The sequence below is a fragment of the Centruroides vittatus genome, unplaced genomic scaffold (assembly GCF_030686945.1).
Source record: "Centruroides vittatus isolate TY-2023 unplaced genomic scaffold, ASM3068694v2 contig_620, whole genome shotgun sequence".
NCBI lineage: Eukaryota > Metazoa > Arthropoda > Arachnida > Scorpiones > Buthidae > Centruroides > Centruroides vittatus.
Window position 1 is genome coordinate 897,462 of NW_027122381.1, and position 22,500 is coordinate 919,961.

The 22,500-nt window shown below is 30.7% G+C and overlaps 1 protein-coding gene across 19 annotated transcripts in view; it reads right to left on the reverse strand.

Moving 5' to 3' along the window:
* Positions 1-22,500, reverse strand: part of LOC136979409 (ankyrin-2-like) — a 376,384-nt gene that overhangs the window by 47,595 nt on the left and 306,289 nt on the right. For all 19 annotated transcript variants that reach the window (XM_067275362.1, XM_067275361.1, XM_067275359.1 and 16 more), the window contains one exon: positions 11,771-13,087. In XM_067275362.1, coding sequence (XP_067131463.1) covers positions 11,771-13,087 — 1,317 coding nt within the window. The remainder of the gene's footprint in view (positions 1-11,770; positions 13,088-22,500) is intronic.

Genomic DNA, 22,500 nt, shown 5'->3' on the forward strand with positions numbered 1-22,500 from the left:
AAATACTTGTAGAGCTCACCCTCTTCCATGGATTCAATAATGTCTCCATTTCCAAGTGCAAAATCTTCTTTCTTCAGGATTCCTTTTTCTATGTGAAGTGTTTTGCATTTATCTAGGCCAAATTTCATTTGTATGTCCTTGGTGTATGAATGTGTGATTTGTAGGAGTTGATGAAGTTGTTTTTGTGTGGATGCATAAAGTTTTATGTCATCCATGTACATGAGATGTGACAGTGTAAACTGTGTTGTTTTTTTGTGTCTGATATTGTAACCATATTGCGTGTTGTTTAACAAGTTGGATAATGGATTCAAGGCTAGGCAGAACCAGAGAGGACTCAAGGAATCTCCTTGAAAAATTCCTCGCCTAATAAAAATTTGGTTTGTTTGTATGGAAGTGTTACTAACCCTCAGATGTAGTGTTGTTCTCCAGTGCTGCATAGTGTTTTGAAAGAATGCAATGAGTGATGGATGTATTTTGTACATGTGTAGGATATGTAGCAGCCAACTGTGTGGAACACTGTCGAATGCTTTTCTGTAGTCTACATATGCCATGTGTATGTTTCTGTGTTGTCTGTGTGCTTGCCGTAGAATGACTGAATCTATGAGTAACTGTTCTTTGCATCCCCTGTGGTTTCTACGACAACCTTTTTGTTGTTCTGTTAGAATGTCGTGTTCTTCAACATGTTTGTATATTTTGTTTGCAATACAGGATGTCAATAATTTGTACAGTGTTGGAAGACATGTAATTGGTCTGTATTGTGTGGGGTCTGTGGTATTGTTGTTTTTAGGTTTCATGTAGGTGATGCCCTGAGTAAGAAAATTTGGCATGTCTTGTGGATTGATGATGATGTGTGTTAGGTGTTTAGCTAGTTCCTGGTGCAGTGATGTGAACTTTTTGTACCAGAAATTGTGAATGTTGTCTACACCAGGTGTCTTCCAGTTGTGTGTTCTGTTAACAGTGTATTGGAAATCATGTATGTTTATTTCAGCACAGGGCATAGTTGGTATGTTGTGCAAGTTTCTGTTCTCCTCCTCGATCCAGCCTGCATCGGCATTGTGCGTGACAGCACTGGACCAAAGAGAAGACCAATATGTTGTGAGTTCTTCTTCTGTTGGTGAGCCACTGTGCTGTGTATCAGTGTTTGCTTTGTTATTAATTTGTCTGTAAAAGAGTTTTTCATTGTTTGTAAATAATTTATTTTGTTGTTTTCGTAGTGTACATGTTTTGTATCGTTTGAGTCTACGTGCTTTGGCAGCAAGTTTTTGTTTTAGTGTATCAATGTATTCTGTAATGCATGTGTTGTGATGTTCGTGTTTTGTGTGTGTTTTTATTTTCTTGAAAATGTTTTTGAGCTGTTTCCTTAATTTGGGTGTTATGTTGTTTTTAGTGTATTGTGTCAGCCTGCCTAATTGCTGTCTAATGTCATTTATTTGTGTTTCTATTCTTCTCTGCCAGGCAGGTTTGTGATAGAATTGTGTTTTCTGTGTATTTGTCTGTGATTGTACTTTCAGTCCATGTTGTGTCACTACTGTGACTGCCCCAGCATAAACTAATGTATGAATGTCTGCAAGTGTAGAAATTGAATGAATGTAGTGTGGTAGTAAGTGAGTGTTTACATAATTTAGTGTTTTTCCTACTTTCTTTGACGTGTTGATTTTTGGTATTCGTGGTCTTTGTGTGGGATCTGTACCTGTATATTTAGTGAGTGTTTCCTGAAATATAAGTGAGAGCGTATTAACTAAATTTATTATTATTATTATTATTATTATTATTATTATTATTATTATTATTTGCATATTTCTAGACCACCAAGTGTGTACCCCAATGAACTGTCACAAACAATATTGAACTACCAGTATTGAACTAAACAAAACTGCTGAATGTTTTTGGCCTTCACCAAGGCTTGCTTCAGGTGCTGAACTAAACTGGCTTCCTACTTGGACCATTAAAACGATGCTGTTCGATTTTAAACATTGTATATATCACATTTCACCCTTCTGCCTGGTTCCGTTCGAATTCCTTGAACAGGTGTCTCCATGCATGCGCGATAGTCTAACTGTCTTTAAAGTCAATACAGTTGCCTCTTAAGTTGGCTTTATAAATCTTCAAGGCCTCCAGGTGACGAATATGATCTATTTGAAAGGCCTGTCTAATTAATTTGGTGTTCTGGAAGTCTGCCCAAACTTCCGGGTTGGTGGCGTACGCCAAGAAGGCAGTGGTGTGCCTGTTGTTTGTAAGGTCGGATTGATGTTCACGTATCCTTTTTTGAATTGAACATATGGTCCAGCCAATATAAATTAAGTCCCTTTGGAACCTATCATCCCTGAGGGGAATGGAGTAAACCCCTGGGGCTCTGCTAAGATCTATTTTATCTTTTGTGTTGCGAAGCAGCTTGTAAATTGTGCCGGATCTCCTGTACACGATCTCCATGCCATTCTGGTTTGCAATCTTCCTGTATAAGGTGTTCAAATGTTGATTGAACTGGACGACTGTGTGCCTATAGCCTGTAATGGGCTGCTGGCTACTGTTAGATGTAGACAGGGCATTAGAAACGCTGCATGGGGGAAGTTGGTTGGAGTAGGCGTGGGCCAAACTGTGAACCATGCCTCTTTTGTAGCAGTGTTCAACAGCTATATTTTCTACACGTTGAAGCTCTAGCAGAGTGTCGTGCCTGTTGTTGTGATGAGTAAAGGTCTGTCTGGTTAGGGCCCGGAAGGCTGCAATTTTATATGAAAAGGGGGAAAGGGGTTAGATGAGTTTGCAGGGATAAATAGTGGAATGTGGCCTGGTTTGTAATAAATGCTCATTTCTATTTTGCCCCCAAAGAGATGCATGTTGACATCTAAGAAATGGGTGTTAGAGTTACTAAATTGATCTACTATAAGTATTAGATATCAATGCTGCAGTTTTTTATATTGTTTAAATATCAATTTCTTTAAAGAAACTTTTCTTTTCTTAAAAATTAATTGATTTAACTTCACAGTTAGTTTAACCGTTATTTTGTCTGTACTGCATTTTATCAGAGACAAAGACTATTGGGTTTTAGTGGAATAAAGAATGATGAGGATAAAACCCAATAGTCTTTGTCTCTGATAAAATGCGGTACAGACAAAATAACGGTTAAACTAAACTAACTGTGAAGTTAAATCAATTAATTTTTAACCCTTAGCCTGCCGTTTGCCACGCCCCCTTATTTTGTAAAACGGCCAAGGTCAAAATAGGTGAATCAGGCAATATTATTTTAAAAATTCACTAAAAATTAAATTATTATTTTATTCATATGAAAAAAATCACATATATTTATCAATATAGTTAGTTTTAAATACGACATATTTCAATAAAGTTTGTTTGAAAAATTTATAAGAAAAAAAATAATATATATATGATAACTGACATTCAGACTTAAAAATTTGTTACTATTTGTCAAAATTAACATTGCCTGGTTACTTCATTCTTATTGTCACTGAGCCAATACGACGGTACAATATTGTTCTGTACGATTTGATATAACATTTATGCATGTATGTTTCATTCGTTGTAAAATTATCGCACATTATATCAAACATTTGTTTAAAATCTGAACTTTATTCTGCTTTCAACTAATATAATGAACTAATATACTTTATTCATTTTATATCAAACAAGATTATTTATTTTCGGAATGAACATATGATTACCAGTAGCAATAGATGTAACATTTTCGAATATTTTAGATTTAAATAATAATTAAAAACTAAAAATTAAAAAAATATGTAAAATATCAGAACTGAAGGTCATAACTTAAATATTTATGATGCATTAACATATTATAGCTGAATAAATTTATTATAGCATTAATGAACTTATTATTGTAATATTATTGCATAAATATGCTAAAAATAAAATAAAAAATAATCAGAAAATGAAAAATTAAGAAAAAACCATCGATAATTAAAATTTTTTAAGTCGACAAAACACCACCTGGACAAAAATATGTGAAACAGACGATAAACAAGATGATACCGTCAAGTGCTGACGTCTGTTGTCGATAAATTTTATAAAAATCGATTTTTATCAGGGTAACGATGAATCGGTACCCTGGCCGTTTTGCGAAACAATTAGGGTAACGATAGATCGGTACCCTGGCCGGGAAAGGGTTAAGAAAAGAAAAGTTTCTTTAAAGAAATTGATATTTAAATTGATCTAGTTTAAGGGTAAAACTCTACGCATTGTTATTCGTGCACGATAAAAAAACTCTGACATTTGGTTTAGTCTTCCAAAGGATAAGCAGGTCATCAACATATCTTTTATAAACAACGATGCTCGGTAAAAACTTGGGTAATACCTTGTCTTCTAACTGTTGCACTCACAAAGGTTCCCCGATAGGGGTCTGCCCCGTTTTTGTAAGTAAGTGATGTTATTAAACTGAAAAATCAAGGTGTAGCACATGAGGTGTGCTAGCTCCAAAATCTGCTTATGATGCCGATGTGCTCCCTTCTCGCTAAGAGGAAGGTCTTGAAGTGCACAAGAAGCATGGTTGCAGATGAATCGAAGGGAAAAGGGATACGAATTCAAAAACTGTGATGTGGGGATCGCTACCTACCTCAACTTGCTATAAAATATCAACCAAATCAGTGGACTTGTTGATAGAAAACATGTAACCTTTCAAACGGTCAGAGGTGATGTTGTGAATAGCCTTCTCGAGTAGCCTCGTTGGAGACCTAGCTTTATCAAGAACCAGTCTAAGTGAAGGGGTCGGTTTATGCATTTTGGCAAACACAAACAACCTCCAAGTGTCTGGAGAGTCCAGTATTTCTGATTATAAGACTGTTATTTTGTGTACCCCAAGTTGGAAATCGCTGATCTACAGTATAGTTAAAGTTAAACAAATTAGTGGAAAAGAAACACATTACTTAGTTTTTTTTTCTGTTAATAGTAAATCTATCAGTATGTAAATGTTTCCAAAGAGACATTCTATACTATCGATAATGTGCAAAAGTAAATGTATGATATGCATAAAAAGCATAAATGTTTAGGGTTGTTTTACGAAAAGGAAAAAGTATATAGTGTAAAACAGATATTGAGCAAATCAATGAAAAAATTAGAGAGTTCAAATATAAGCATCTTATAAAGATAAATATATCAAGAAAGATTAAGAAAGATCAGGAAGAGAATATAAAGAACTATGCAAAAAATCTTAATGAGAAGAATGCAGACATCAGCTTGAAGAATGAACTACCCATAGAGATCACTGTAATCTAGAAGAAAGCCAGAAATATCTTTGACAGGATCATAAATGAAAAATAAGAAAGACCATAACTTGGTAGATGTTTACAGTATCCATATAATATAACCAAAGCTTGAATTTCATAATCAGTTTGATCCTAAACAATTGGGTTATTTTTGACATTTCAAAACTTTCTAAATTATGTAATAAGTTTAATTTCTAATTATTAAATTGATCATTATTAAAATAAGATAGTCACTTATAAACAATAATCCATAAACCTGATTTTTAAGTAGAAGATACAACCACCTACCTTAGACCAAATTCTTTAGTATAATCAATTCTTATTATAACCTGAAAATAATTTGGTTGAATATGCTTAAGTCATTTATAGTATTCCTATCATAATAAGACAATGGATCAATAGAAAGCTATGTATGTAGAACAAACAGAAGTATTAAAACGGTTTCAAGACTAGCTACAGAAAAGAACCTTTAAGTATGGCATTAAACAGAACATGCATTACAGAAGGATGTTGAAATTAAATGGCAGGAAGTGGCAATCAAATAAAAATTGGGTCTGTCTTACTAAAAATATCAATTGATATCATTTGAAATAGCACAACCGGATTCATTTAAATTAAAATGAATTCGAGCGAGATAATTGAAGTGACGTCGAACGATGTTAAATTAAGCCAAATAATATCATTTGAAATATTGTCAGCTGATATCATTTAACTTGAATTGTGTCGAATGAATATTTTAAACTGAAATAATAAATTAATATTTCACATCAATTGTTGATCAGATATCAACGATTGATTTCATTTAACATTAATATTCACTTGAAATGTCAACTGACAGTATTTCGAGTGATTCAATTTGGTTTAAATGAGTATTTTAGATTATGAAATTAAAGTAAAATTTTCTAACTTAATGTGTAGTTCTTTTTACCTCCAGGAAAAAAATGTTCAAAATATAAAATTATTTTGAAATAATATATATTATTAAAATATGGTACTATATATATATATATAGTACCATATTTAAAATTATTTCAGTTGCTTCTAATCAGCATTTATAGATATCAAATGATATAAAGTTAGTCAAGTTATTTGAAATATTTCTAAAGCTTACAGATCAATTAAAATCATTTATCATAATTTTAAATGTCATAAGTTAATTGATTTGAAAAGTCCTACTGGCAAGTTCATTAATATAATCTCATATTCATTCATACCTTTTTGGATCATTTGAGTGTGTCAAATGAAATCAATTGATACTTCTATTAGAATAGATATTCTCTGGGAGTAACAGAAGAATTTCTGACAATGCTGGTGGCTTATACTGATGTATAAATAAAAAAGATTTAAAAACATTGAAAAAAAGAATTTATGCTCTGGGCAGTAATCCAAATGAATTCTGGAATTAAAAAGTCAAAAATCTATAAACGTAATGCTTGTCAAACTGCCTTGACCTGAAACATCTAATCGATTTTATTTCCTGTTTTTTTTTAGCTCGAACTAAACTGATTATTACATAAAACTGCTGATAAGTCTTATACATAAGGAACATAGTCTTTTCAAGGATTTTTCTAATATAAATGTTATATTGTTTTTATGTAGATTCAGAAGACAGATTAAGAAAGTTATTAAATACATTTCATGCCAAGTTACAAAGATAGCACATTAAATAAATTGTCTTTCAGCATTAACAGCTTTTTTTTTATAAATATAAAATATAAATGTAAGTACTTTCAACAATGTATTATTGTCTTTGTCATACAAGAATTTTCTGTATAATGGAATATCAAATAGAAATTCCTTTAAATAAGAGAACATAAATTTATAAATTTTTTTCTTCATATGCTCAATAAACAAACTTTTTCATTAAAAAGTTTGTTAAAAAGATGACTGTAAAATATAGAAAGCAATTAATACACTCGACAACCTTTTAAGCAACAAAACAATATTTAATAAAACATTTTTGATCTTATTAAAAGGCTGTCTTCAGGTTAAGAAGAATTCTATCAAATTTATAAATTCAATGATTAAAAACAAGAAAAAGAATACAAGTTTAGAGAACACCAAACATTTTAAATTGAACCAAAATAAAATACCATAAAATAATGAAAATAAATAAAAGTAAGTTATAAAATGTATATAAAAATCACCCACATAGGTGATGTAGAACAAAAGTAACAAATAACTATAATAAAAAATGTCCTTGAAAGTTACACAGTATTAATTTTGAACCATTCCCTCAAAATGGTTGATAGTGTGTTGGGATCTTTATAGTTAATACTTAGACCTTGATATATTGATTTATATATTTTCAAGGTTTCTGCATGCCATAGGAGATGTTTATTTCTAACAGTCTTCGTGATCCTGGCCTGGTTTCGATGTACCGTACACTAACTAAACCATCAAGTGTGTAAGCTGACAATGCCATGTCAGGTAGAGGTTCTTGTATGGTGTATTCACGCTCCTTCAAGTGGGTTCTGAGAAATCTAGATGTTGCACCAACGTATACTGAATTATGAGATGTTTTCTGATCAATGATGGGAATGAAGTATACTCCAGGGATACTCAATTGGTCTGGAAGGTTCTTGTCATTATGGAGTATTTTGTAAACAATGGAAGATCTTTTATAAATATTTCTCTTGTCAATGGCTTTCACTATTTCTTTAAAGATGTTATGCGAGGTTAAAAGTACTCAATTATGGTATAATGGTTTTTTTGAGGTATCCATTGTATCTGGCTGTTTAGAAGAACAAACCTTCCAATAAGAGCTTATATAGACTTAGGATTATATCCAAACTACATCTATATTGCTAGTGTTTTGATGTATTCCCATTCTTCCAATCTACCCTAAATGTCTTCCTGTTAAAAACAATAGAAACCAATAAGCATTTCTATTGATATTCTAGGGGAATAAATTATTTCAACCAATCTTCTTCTTCTGTCCGTGCCTTCTCCTAAGGGAGGTTGGAGACCAGTAAATATCACTGTTCTCTTTTGTGACTTTTATTAATAATTTCTTCTGTATCCAGTCCTGTCCATTCCTTGAGGTCATCCATTCAGCCCTGTTTTCTTCTTCCCCTTGATCCTTTCCATCAATTTTGCCTTCTAATGCGAGTTTGGGGATTTCATTTTTTTTCCCTCTCAATGTGTGTCCACAGTATGCTAATTTTCTCTTCTTAATTATATTTATTAATTCTCTTTTTGTACCTCCCATCTGTAAAACTGTTTCATTAGTGGTCCTGCTTGTCCACTTGATCTTCAACATTCTTCTGATTGCCCACATCTCAAAGGTTTCAATTTTCCTCTCCATACCTTTCTGTAGTGTCCATGTCTCATATCCGTAGAGCAAAGTGGACCCAATATAACATTTTAGCATTTTTAGCCTTAATTGAAGCTTTAATTTCTTTTCACACAGAATGTTTTTCATGTTTTAAACCAATAGACACCAATAAAATAATTTTCTGGTATATATACTATTGGTCACTGAAAGTCAATATAACTTCACAACTAATTTTTATTGGGATGACTATAACAATTAAAATATTTGCAGATTGGCAAAATAAAAGTGAATTTTTTATGTGACATTAATCTGTATATGCTATGATGAACTTATAATTATGTTTCCTTAATTCAGTAATGTGTTTTCAAAAGAAAGTTATAATCAAAGCATCTTTAAAATAGATTTTAAAGATGATTTTCCATGTTGATTATTAAACTTAATGTACTATATTTCATTTCTGTGTAATGTTTATCTAAAACTTTTAATATTTGAAATGATCACAATTAAACATTTTTGTTTATTTAGAGATTGGTTTTGACAGAAAAATTCCTGAGATCAGAAAATTAGTAAAACTGAGGTATAATTTTAATTAAGATGTAAGAAAACTATGAAATGAAAATTTCTTACACTGTCACTTGTATGTGCCATCATAATTGGGTGCTATTAATCTTCCATGTAACAAAATAACACAGAGAGACAGACTAAAACCTTTCACAGTGTTGTATATGATAGAGAACCAACTAACGTTTTCGGCCTCCACCAAGACCTTCTTCGGGTTGAGAACTATCGTATAGGTTCTCTATTGTATACAACACTGTGAAAGGTTTTAGCCTGTCTCTCTGTGTTATGCACTACAGTGTTATTAGAAGAAGTTGTTTATTGTGTTACAAACAAAATAACCTTTAAAAAAAGCAATCTATTATTTCAATGAAGTGTTCATTATTAAAAATAATGAATTAGATGGATAATTCTAGTTTGTAATTCAGACTCAATAAAAATAATTTTATGTGTAAGTTTAGATCAAATATATCTATTGGGTCAATAAAAACAATACTCCAATACCGGTTAATATTAATCCAAGATCCACTACATCACAAAACCAATGAACTAGCATAAAACAACTAATCACTTTGACAAGTGAATGTTTTTGTCTATTTTTAAAAAGACATCCTCAGACTGGTGTTGTAAAATTTGAATTGCATGTTTTTGGGCTGGATCATGGCTGCTCTGTGGATCTCCATTAACTCCAGATATCTGATATGTGATCTATCTGCTTTTCTATGTATGATTTTGGCACAATCAAAATGGACATTCACATCAAGGTCCTGCATATGTTGACAGGGTGGTGATTAATAGGCCTTTTGATATGGCAGCTCAGTGTTCTTTTAGATGGGTGGTAATGTGCCAACGTGTGGCTCCTTTGTATTCTAATTCTTCATTGGATCTCTTATCTGTAAGAGGAATGAAATACACCCCTAGCGAATATTGCCAAGTTGGTGGATTTTTGGTATTTCTAATTAGATTAAATATGGATGGGCTCCTTTTGAGGGCCATTTTGGTGTCGTAGTTGCAGGCTATTTCTCTGTATATAGGAACTAATGATGCATTATATGTTACCACGTTATTTAAAAACGGACAAAAATACTTGCTTCTCAAAGTGAGTGGTTCCTTTTATGCTGGCTTATTGGTTTTGTGACATAGTGGATCTCTGACTATTGGGTCAAAATATCTGTGTAAAACCAATTGAATTTATTGGTCGAACAGAGACTATTCGACCGATCGATCCTATTGGTTTTACATGGAAAGTTAGACCCAGTAGATCCTATTGGATCAATAAGTTCTATTGGGTCTAAATTTTCATATAAAACCAATAGAAAATTTTTTAACAAGTCTGGGTGTGTGCACGTGTGCACACACTCATTGGATCAAAGCCCTAAAGACCAAGTTTATATTGCTAAGGATAATGAGAAAACCAAGGAATATATAGTGGATTGTAGGAGGGTTTGTGGTATACTTTAGTCCTGATGCAGCTATCTTGTAGAATAATAATGATGTCCAAAAAAGGTCTAATTTAAAGTAGTTAATCACAAATATTTTCGATTTAATAAGACCAAAATTGTTTGGCTGTTTAAAAGGTTGTTGAGTGTAATAGTTTGTTTTTCAAGCATGTAAGGAAAAATTTTTTTAACAAGATAAGTTGAAAATTTTTTCTTTTATTTTAAAAGAATTTCTGTTTGATATTCTATTATACAGAAAATTCTTGCCTGTAAAGACAACAATACATTATTGAAAGTATTTGTGTGTATATTTTACAATTATAAAGAAGTGCATATTAATGCTGAATTAATGCTTATTTAATGTGTTATTACCAAAGATTCCAAAATAAATAGCAACAACATATCAGTATTTTTGACTTCTATTTTAGGCTTGATCTATTTATTTAATCTTATAATAAGAGGACTGTTTTGAAATTGTTACTGAATGAAACTGATAGCAGACTCAATACAGAAATGATTTATTCTACACTATCAATAATTTATAAGTCTACAAACTGTTTCAAATATATGCAATTTGTATTGTTCTAAAAGTGATAAATGATGTTTATAATTTCTTATTTCAGATGAACAGGGATGCAACTAGGCACTCTGTCACTCACAACAAAATAAAATCTTGGCACTGCCTCTGTTGGTCCGAAGGTTCGGAATGTTGAGGAAACACGACGAATTGGTCTGTGCTGCCACTAGACTACCTTCCCTTTTACACACCGCTTTCATTTGAGCATCTCCTTACCTGACTCTGATAAATTATTCCTTGATTTATTTTTCAAATGATTTTCTAAATTTAAATAACTACAATACCCATATTCTCCTCTTAGAACCCCTCTTATCCAGGGAATATTTCCTACTTGCACCCCAGTTACACCCCTGAAATGAACATTAAGTTTCATATTTATAAATTTAAAAATTTTAAACTTAATGACAACCTGATTAAAATAGATTTTTTCACTCAAAATTTGTCAATTAGAATAACTTTTAGTGTCTTTCATTCAAACTCTTTTCTGATAAAAGAATGAAAACTGTTATTGATAAAACAAAATCTTCAGACTGAATATTTCTGAAAATATGTTAATTTTAAATATGAAAGTGAAGTAACATTTAAAAATGAGCAGTTTAAACAGAATAATTATTGCATTAAATTAATTTAAAATTAAAATATGGAAAGAAATATATAATATTATATACTTAAAAAGTTTTTAAACTACCTTCTAATATAGCTTCCAAATCTATATCAGTCATTTGTCTAAAATCAGGTGTTGAATGATGGCATTCAATACCAAAAGATTCTTTATCATCATCACTAGGTTCAAATATAATTGGTTCAGTGTGTTTTACTTCTGTATCAGCATATTTTTCTGTTACATCAGCAACACTTATGTGTGTTTTCCTTTGTGTCCTATCTGTTTTGAGTTTTCTTTCAATCACAGGTGTTGTAACAATAGGTTGAGCTTTAATTTCTAATTCTGGTTCAATATCCTCTAAATCTGACACATCAATAAATTCATGTTGAGTAGATTCTGGCATAATGTCATCAATTACAGCAGTCTCCTCTTTTTGTTCATCTTGTTTCTTTATATCCTCAAAATTTTCCTGCTTTGTAATACATGGTGCAGACTCAGGTATTGTAATATCAGGTATTGATTCTATAACAGATTCTTCTTCTTGTAATTTAGATATTTCAGTTTTAACATCATATGATAAAAGAGTGCTTTCAGTAGCTCCAGTTTCTTTAATAAGTGTTTCTTTCATTTCAGATTTAGAATGAATTAATTCTTCAACTGATTTCTTCTTTCCATCATCAGAAAGAAGTTCAGTTTTGTCTATAACTTCTGATGGCAAAGATTTTGAATATTGAATTTCTTCTGTCTTCTTAATCTCAGACAATGGTTCAATGAATTCCACAATCTTTGCCTTTTCTTCTTTTAGTTTTTTTGAATCATCATCAAATTTTGCATCGTGAATTATATCTTTTGTGGAGCATTGTTCTGTTATTGTTACAATTTCTGATTTAATTTCGTAATCGGAACTATCCAAAATTTCTGTAATGGATTGCTTTTCGGTTATTTTTTCTTCCGGCACTTCTTCGACTGTAGTTTCTTTCACCGTAAGATCTGGAATAGGTTCTGGGATTTCAATTTCTTCTGTTACACGCAGGGATTCGATAAATTTATCTTCTATCTCAGAGAGAGATTTTACTACTTCAGAAGAATCTTTCTCTTCTTTACTTAATATTTCAGTATCCAAGTCAATATTATATTCCTCAGAAGTTCTAGATTCTAAATATTGTTCTACTTTAGATGACTGGGAGATTGAAATATCACTTATTTTGTCTTTTTGAAATTTTTCAGATTTTTCTTCTTCCTGGAACTCTTTAACTAAAGGAGAAGCATATGTATCTATTGTTTGTTCCTCAAGTAGTTCAGTAGTTTTATCAGTAGTAATTATACCGATTTCTTTCTCTTCGGTTTTTTTCATTGGCACTTCAAACTGATCTTCGCTTTCTTTCTTAATTTCTTCTTTACCTAAATTCACATATAATTATTTATAATTTGATTAAATTTACTTTTTCTAGTGAATATAATGTTTTACTGCACTAATGATAAATCTTATTAAAAACAACATTTAAATTTTACTAAAAGTAAATGAAATAAAATGTCATTATCATATAAAGAATTTGATTATAAGAATTTTCTTGTATTCCTTCAGAAAAAAAAAGACAAAACCCAAAACGGTTTCCAGAATTGTTACATTTCTGATTCAAAAATCCCGCAGAATTAGAAATATAACTTATTTTTCTGTTTAAATGTTGCATAAAAATATTTAAATAGAAAACTACTCCAGAATAAAACACAATTTGCAATGTGAATAAAAATATTAATTCAAATACAGGGTGTCCAAAAAGTTACCATGTAGTGGAAAAGGTTTAAGTAAAGTTTCAATAAAAGACATTTTATGCACAACACTGCAGTTTCTTCTATTGTAAACACTGGAAATGTCCCCGAGAGTTCCAAAATCCGAGGAGCGAGGTCCGGAGACCTAGCGGTCCGGATTCCGTGGGAGATTATGCAATCGGCAAAGAAGTCTACCAAAAACCGGAACATTGTGAGCAAGCAGTAACACCATCTACTGCAAAGTGGAAATGCAGAACATACAACTTATAGGTCTTGCATGCAATGCCCTATGTATAATTTTAATGTCATATCAAATTTTCACTGCACAGTAACATTTTGGACACTTTAGCAATGTTCTTAAATGTCATATTCTTAAAAGGTGCAATATTTATCCAGTGATTCAACTATATTCATACATTATAAATATAACCTGTCAAAAATTTATTTGTATATTATCATCAAAATTAAATATTTATATTAAATTTTTATGCATTTGATTCTTTTTTAACATCTTTTTACATTAAATTTTATTCAATTTAACACTTACTTTTATACCAATAGCCTAAATAATTGAAAATTTCATTAGGTTATATTACATTACTAATGATTAATTTGATAATATGATATTATGGAAGTTACTAATATTAAATAAATATTAATAAAGAATCAAATTAATTAAAGTTACCTTTACTAAATCACTTCAAAATATATTAATGAAGTTCCTTTAACTTCACAGTGCATATTAAAAGAAATGAAATTCATGAAGATAATTTTATAAGTGATTTTCTTATTATTATTACTTTATTCAATGCATAAAAATAATGATTAAATTTATGATATGTTTAAATTTTAAGGTTTATTTTTTTGTCTGATCTGTATTGAATTGCATTCCCAAAAATTGCCTATAAAACAAGATTTAAAACTTGTAAGAAAGATAGGAAATTAATTGATTTTATGGTTGACTTTTCATTAAACAGAATCAAAATTATTTATTTAAATAAAAAATGATTGACTTCTACAGATATTATCTATTTTTCACTCCTTTATGCTAAAATAATAAAAGTATGAAAACAAAATTATTATAACACAATGTAGTAAGGCAGTTTTCTAGTGTAAACTTTAATAAAACTTGATACGTGCTATAAATCAGATCGCTTCTAATATATAGATTACTGTAGCTTAAAAATTTAGTTTAGAAATGACCTATATAAGAAAAAAGAAATAACTTTCGAGTCAAACGGCAAACAAAACTGCACGAATAACATGTTAATTAATATCGAAAATGATGATGATAAAGTTTCTAAAAGAACATGCTAAAATGATTAATTTCAGAATCAATAAAGTCAGAGTTTCTGGTAAGATTAATCTTATTTACTTACCCTGCTTAGTGTTATCATATCAGTCAATGATCATCATTGGTAAAGATGAGTCTCAAAGTGATTATAATAAGTGATTCTGTTATATATATATATAATGAATGATGAGTGAAGCTAAGCTTAATGAAATTCTAAATCTAAATTGCTGGATTATTAGAATATAGTTAAGATAATTTTTAATTTAATTACAAATTAGTCCAAAAATTTGGATCTATGAAAACTTGATGTCTTAATAAAATTTTTACACACAGATTTTCCTTTTTCGTTCTATAGCTAAGTTCTACATTTTAAAATAGTCTTAGCTTCTATTTAAATTTTTTACTATGTAACATGGTACTTTATTCCTATATAATTTTGTTTGTGATGGATCTGTAGTTGTGGGTATGGGAAGTGGTTATGGTTATGTTGAAAAAGCACCTGCAAAGGGCAATATATTATGTCTTCTTAAAAATGGACTTTGGAGACCAGACATTTGTTTACTGGAGTTTAATTGTTTATCATGTATGGGAGATAGTAGGTAGAATCTGTCTCTAGCTTTAAAACTATCATCATCATCTTTTTGTATGTGTGTTTTCTGCAGTACAAGTTAGATGCCATGTTTGTACTCTTTCACTTCATAATTTTTGGTGCCCATTGTGGGGCTGTTCACAGCACAGATTACTTTATTCTTAGTTCCTGTTTCGAAATAACTAAACCTGTGTATGTTTGATAGAAGAGTGCAACTAGACTATACAAATTTTCATTTGATTAAATGTTTTGCTCTTATATATCCAACTATGTGTGAGGTCCAGGATAAAATTTGAAATCATGTTAGAATGATAACAAGTGTCCAACCAGGCAGTTAAACTCCTACATCCCGAACAAAAGAAAACTATATGTAAAGTTAAACAATGATAGAGTGAAATGATTTATTTTAGTTAAATAATGTCTTGTGGAGATAATTATAAATTCTTGGTGTCAAAAACTAAACATAAAAGGTTTCAAAGTTTGATAAATACTATCTGATTGGCATTAGGAAGTGACATCAAGTTGAATTGACATTCAACTTGATGCCATTTCCCTTGATGTTACCTTTACCTCCCTTGTGGAAAGTGAAATTTAGAATTGTTGTAAAATCTGTAAAATCTAGAATTGTTGCCTGGAAACAAGGTTGGAACAATTGGAAAAAATGATGGATATCGTTGATCATTTAAAATGCAGGATTGGGGCGAGGAATTCTTTAAAATGCACAAGCGTGTGCATTGTCAGTGTTCACTTGCCATGCTCGTGCAAGGCATCCAAACCCACTTACAATCCAATTTTCATCCTGTCTTCCTCATATGATCCCTACCAATACAAGGTTGCAGCATTTAGAGCCTTAATAAAAAGGGTGTTCACACACTTTTCTATTATCAAAGAAACAATGCACGAATTATGGTACATAACTCGTCTGGTTTTCCAGCACAGGTATCCACCTAGATTAATAAAAACTCATATATTGTACTTATTGGATAAATAAATTATGATAAAAAACACACCTTTAACAATCCAGCAAATAAAATTTACTAAAATAAAAACATTTTTGATCATTTTAACCAATCTTCTTCATTTACAATAAAATAGAACATGAAAATAGAATGTAAATTTAAAAATAAATGAAAATAAGAATTCTGAAATAAATACATAAGTATATAATAACATAACATAAATAAAATAAATGTCTCTTAATAAAAATAAAAATGTCTTTTAATAAAATTAATCTTTATAAAAAGACCACCATACGGTAGCCAATGTGTCTGCGTTCTTGTGGTTGATGCAATTGATTCTTATGTGTGCTTTAAAAATCTCTAATCTTTCAAGTTATTTCATTGTGTGTATATTTGTCGTTGGCTTGATAATTGATGCTTTCTCCCTTTGGACCCAAATGTCCTGTTGCCGTGCATAAGCTGATAGTGTGGTGTTATTGAGCTTCTTATCAATGGTATAATTATGCCCCTTGAGTCGTGTTGTAAGTTACGCATTGTGGCACCCACATAGACTAGTTTAGATTTGAAACGTTGGTCGTTTAATAGGATGGAGTAGATTCCTCTGGCAGAATTAGTTATATTGTTTTTTATCGTTCCCTAAAATTCTGAAAACCATAAGGTTGCGTCGATATACCACTTGGAAATTATTAGCCTTGGCTGCCTTCTTATGTATTCCACTTAAAAAGGGATATAATTTAAAACTACTCTTTGTTTTTGGTCCAATGAGGTATGCTGACGTTTTGTTGCTTGAAAAGTTGTGATTATTTCTTTATCATTTCCAATGGGTATCTTTGTTGTTCTGCAATCCTTTAGATCTGTTACTGTGTCATTTATGTTTGTACAATGCATATAAGCCCCTCTTATCAGGATCTGAAAGCTGCCAATTTGATGTGAAGAGGATCGACAGAGTTATGTGGAATTAAAATGGGTTAAAACGTTCGTTGGTTCTCTATCGTATACAACAACGCGAAAGGTTTTTAGACTGTCTCTCTGTGTTACGCACTACAGTGTTATTAGAAGAAGTTGTTGTTGTGGTTTTGTGTATAGTTGGTCCAAATTTCTCCACGTTTGAAAGCGATGGAAATGTCCAAAAAATTTACAGTAGTACATTGGGGCTACAATATGTTTATCAAAACAGTGTCTGCAAGAACATCTGTTATTAATATATAATGATTCAATATATTTCTAGCATTGTATAAAAGCATATAAATATTTATTGTATTTTTAATTTTATTATTTATATATGTGTTATTTTATTAAATGCTAAAAATTTACAAAGCCAGCACTATCAACTACGAGGTCTATAATATTTGGAACTATATCTATAGCAAATTTAAATACATAAAGAGCATTTTGAGATTAAAATTTGTATTTAATCTCAAAATGCTATATATGTATTCTGTTTGTTAATTCTAACCGAGGAAGACCTATGAAAAGATCAAAAATGTTTTTTATGGTATTAAACTTATTGATGAAAGTCAAAAGGTGTGTTTTCTTATCTAATTGTTTTACATCCGTTTTGCCTTGAGAATGTTTTAACTGCAAATGTGGAATTACTTTTCTGTAACTGCACTTAAATAAAACTCATACCTCAAAACAAAAAACCTTTAAAATACAGCCTTTTTATTTGCTTTTCCAAACATTTTTGGCATTTTGAATGGCCTTCCTCCGGAACAGAAAAATCGAATAATTTCTGATTTCTATAATGAACTTTGTTTTGGAATGTTTAAACGTTTGAATTTTCTTATCTAGTGCGCAGGCTCGTACAAAAAAGGAGAATAACAATCTATACTGGTTAGTTGTACCAATATACATATAAACTCTACTTATATATAGTATGAAAGGCAACAAAAAGAGCTATACTACATTGGAGCCATAGGGAGGTCATTGAAAGAAAGACTAAGAGAACATAAAAGGAACATACAGAGTGAGAAGCCAATAACGGCACCAGCGATGTATGTTATAGCAGACCCGACAGAGGTCATAGTAGATTGGGAAAGAGCTAAAACAATACAAAAGATCCAGGACAAGAGACACCTGAAATATGCTGAAGCATGGCAAATATACAAGACAAACCAGGAAGGATTAGCGATAAACTACAGAGAGTCGAGTAAAGTTTCAGCAGCGTGGAGAGCAAGCATAATATAATAATTTTTAGTATGGAAAAAAAGGGACAAACCGTAAAGTAGGCACAATAGTGGCCTTCTTTATATTAGCAGTTGTGTTAATGTATTTATGTATTTGTTTGTACTTATTATTTATTTAATTAATTTATTTAGTTATTTATTCACCTATTATATATATGTAGAGTTTATATGTATATTGGTACGACTAACCGGTATAGATTTTTATTCTCTTTTTTTGTACGAGCATACACACTAGATAAGAAAATTCAACCATTTAAACGTTCCAAAATAAAGTTCATTATAGAAATCGGAAATTATTCGATTTTTCCGTTCCCGAGGAAGGCCATTCAAAACGGCCGAAAACATTTTGAAAAGTGAATAAAAAAGGCTGCATTTTAAAGTTTTTTTTTTTTTTTGAGGTATGAATATGGAAATATTCATATAACTAGTTTTTTTAGTTGTTTCATTAATTTAGGTGTTGTTTCATTATTAGCATATTGTGTCAGTCTGCCTAGCTGCTCTCTAATATTGTTTATTTATGTTTCTATTCTTATTTGTCAGGCAGGCTTCTGAAGTGTTTTTGATGTGTGGATGCAGTTTTAGTCTATTGTAGATCACTGCTGTGACTGCACCAGCATATACTAGCGTATGAATGTTCGAGTGTGTAGGAATAGAATGAGTGCAATCTGATAATATGTAAGTGTTCACATAGAATTTTCCTACTAGTTCAGAAGTTGATTTTGAGAATATATAGGGCCAGTGCCTATAAATTTAGTGAGTGCTTCCTGGAAAAGAAGAGAGGAAGTATGAATTAAACCTGAATCTATTTCAGGTAATCAAGAAATGTTGATATTATTATTATTTATTTATTTTTTTGCTATAGCTAAACAGCTTTTGTATGTATTCTTGTTGAATAATTTACTGGTAAATTTTAATTGTAAATGATTTCTTTTAAACTCTTTTTTTTCCTTGATAAATAAAAGCATGTATTCTAATTTTATTTTTTTTTATACCAGAATACAGTAAAATATTTTTTTGGGCTAGTGCCAAAGGTTTGGGATGGCTTAAATATACTAAATATTTTTTATAATATCCTATGCTGAAACAGGGATGCATCTGACATGCTGCAAAATACAATATTTAATGTTATATAATACTCAATGTCAAATAACTTGCATTTAATTCTAAGAATAACACTTATCTTCATGTCTTCAAGAATAACAATATTTTATCTTCATAAATTTCATGCTGAAAAATATCTAAAAGTAAAATTCAGCACCCTATTAGATAATAGTCTGATATTAAATTGTTAATAAGTTCAGTTGCTTGAATTTTAAGTAAATTAATGATTATTTTGGTTATTATGCTTACTAAAAAACTCCCTTTATCAGAATCTAAAAAGTTTTCATTTTGATGCCGAACAGTTGGGTTATAACAATGCTACTGATTAGTCAGTGGCATTATTATATGTCAAGATTATATCTTTACAGAGAATATACCAAGTTAAAGTATTTTCCTAAGTTTTTTTAAAAAAATACTTTCAATAAAGCTCTCAGATAACTTTATAATTTGGAAATTTTTTGTATTTGTGTTTATATTCAATGAAATTCTGGATAAAATTCTAGAGTCAAATTCTTTAGATTTCTTCAATTCAGAATAAAAGTTTGATTTAACCTGAATGATAATTTGATTAATAATTTGAATGATCGAAAGTTTCTATCCATTCTTAATTTTATTTTTTCTAATAAAATGAGATCCATGTTTTGTTCCCTGTAAGATTTTACCATGGAAAATATATTCATACCGTTGCTTCTATCTGAAAACGAATGTAAGCTAAAAGTCTACAGAATTTTTTTATTATTAATTTTTTAACTCTAGAAAAAAAATAACTTATATTTTCATGTTCTTGTAAGACTATGTTGATATCTCAAGGCAACATACTATTTCTATAGTTTGAGAATAAATAAATGTTTGCTCTTTCCACAAATTATAGACATAATAAATCATTTTTTTTTACATTTGATGATAACTTTTATAAAATAAATCATTCTAATTGGAAATTCATTGACTAACTGAAACTGTAAACTGAAAATTACAATACAAATTTCTGAAAATGTTCCTTAATCTGGTTATTTTCTGTTGCAGATATATACGCTTATCTAGAATATTCAGAAATTCAAATGAAGTTAACCTGAAATGAATAATGGGTTAGAAGTTGATCAAGAAAATTCAAAAGACACACTGTTAAACTTTAAAACTTATAGGAGAAGATGGAATCGGAATGACTATACAAAATCAAACATTTAAACGAATCTGCTGAACTAAAAGTTTGCATCATTATTCAGAATGTTTGGAACTTAATCATATTTTATAAAATCAAGCCCTGAAGGTAAATAAGAGTTCATTTAATAAATCTTTTAATAAATAATATATATAGTTGATTCCGTTTAATTGGGCCACCAGTAAATTGGGGCAGCCACTTTATTGGGCCAAATCTCAAAGAACAGAAACCAAACTAATAAATTAATACATAATTTATACGCTTAATTGGGGCATTAGCAGAAAAGGAATTTAGCAATTTTAGATATATTTTAGGGATCTTCTGAAAATATGTCGACACTATGTATACTAATGTCGTGTAAGCCTAATGATTGGCAGACGCAAAGCAATTTTATCTTTTGCTCGGGTGGTTTGGTTTTTCTGGACGGGGTCGGCATAGCGGGACGTACCACGTTGGAATCCCGTCCGAGGCAGACCCGAATGCAAGCTACTGACCCTGCTCTGGATTGGAGCAGACAATCCCCTTAAAAGTGAAGGGACAAAGACAGACAATTTTTCAAGGTCTCTCGACCAAGTTGGAAGACAGCTAGAGTTCCATTGGAAGGTATTGTGTGCACGATTATGTCCAGACTTGGACGGCAGCCATCCGATCGTTGAAACCGGCATCCAGAGCTGGCGGATTCTATAGATGCTCCTGCCAAAATGGCTCATCTCCAAGTAAAGGAAACTGCGCTCAAAGGAAGACTGTAAGGTGACTTTGGATGAACCCTTTCCTTTCTCCCGAAAAAGGGAGAAAAGAAAAATTGTTCGATCGGGAATAAATCGAATGGTCAACCCTCGTGTATGTCACTACTAATATTTGGCAACATAGCGTGATGCGAATCGGTTATCTAACGTTGTGAGTCTGGCAAATTTATAGTACAAATATTTTCTGTATTTTGGTTTAATAAAGCATTAAAATAGGTACCTAATTATTATTTTTTTTTTACCTACTTATTTATTTACATACATATTACACATTTTATTTTAGAATTTATTATTAGTTTGTTTAATTGGGGTAGCCACTTAATTGGGCCAAAATGGATTAGCCCCAATGTGTCCCAATTAAGCGGAATCGACTGTATTAAAAATTTGTAAATATCTTTATAAAGTATTTGATTATGTAAGATACATTAGTAAGACCAAAGAAACCATTTTACTGTATTTTAGAAGTCATGATACAGTTTATTTTGGATAAAAATTTTGATTAAGTGTTAAGTTTTTTTTGTCTGTTTAAATGAAAACATATGTAAAACACATTTTTATTGTGTTTTTGAATTATTGCAATGTTTGTCAATGCAAATTATTATTGTGACATTGAATATTAACATGTTAATTGTGAGCACTACTGTTTCAATCATAATTTGAACAATAAACATTATCAAACAGCATTTGAAACTACCAACAAAAATTTTTTTGTTCAAATTCAATTGCTCAAATGGGTATACATAAATAAGGACAACACACAAAACCAATTTTGTCTTTTAGCCTGACAATGACCATTCAATACAGGTGAAAATGTTTACTTTTATGTATAAAATCTATCTGGAAAGTTTGAAAACTTTTTAAATTACACACCAACTTATAATCGAATCTGAATGCAACTTGCACAGCTCTCTAATGGCAAGTTTTTTGTACTATCTGCCAAAAGCAGTTTGTTTTGTGTTCATTTGATGTTACATTACATTCATTTGTGTAAACACATGATGGTTGCATTT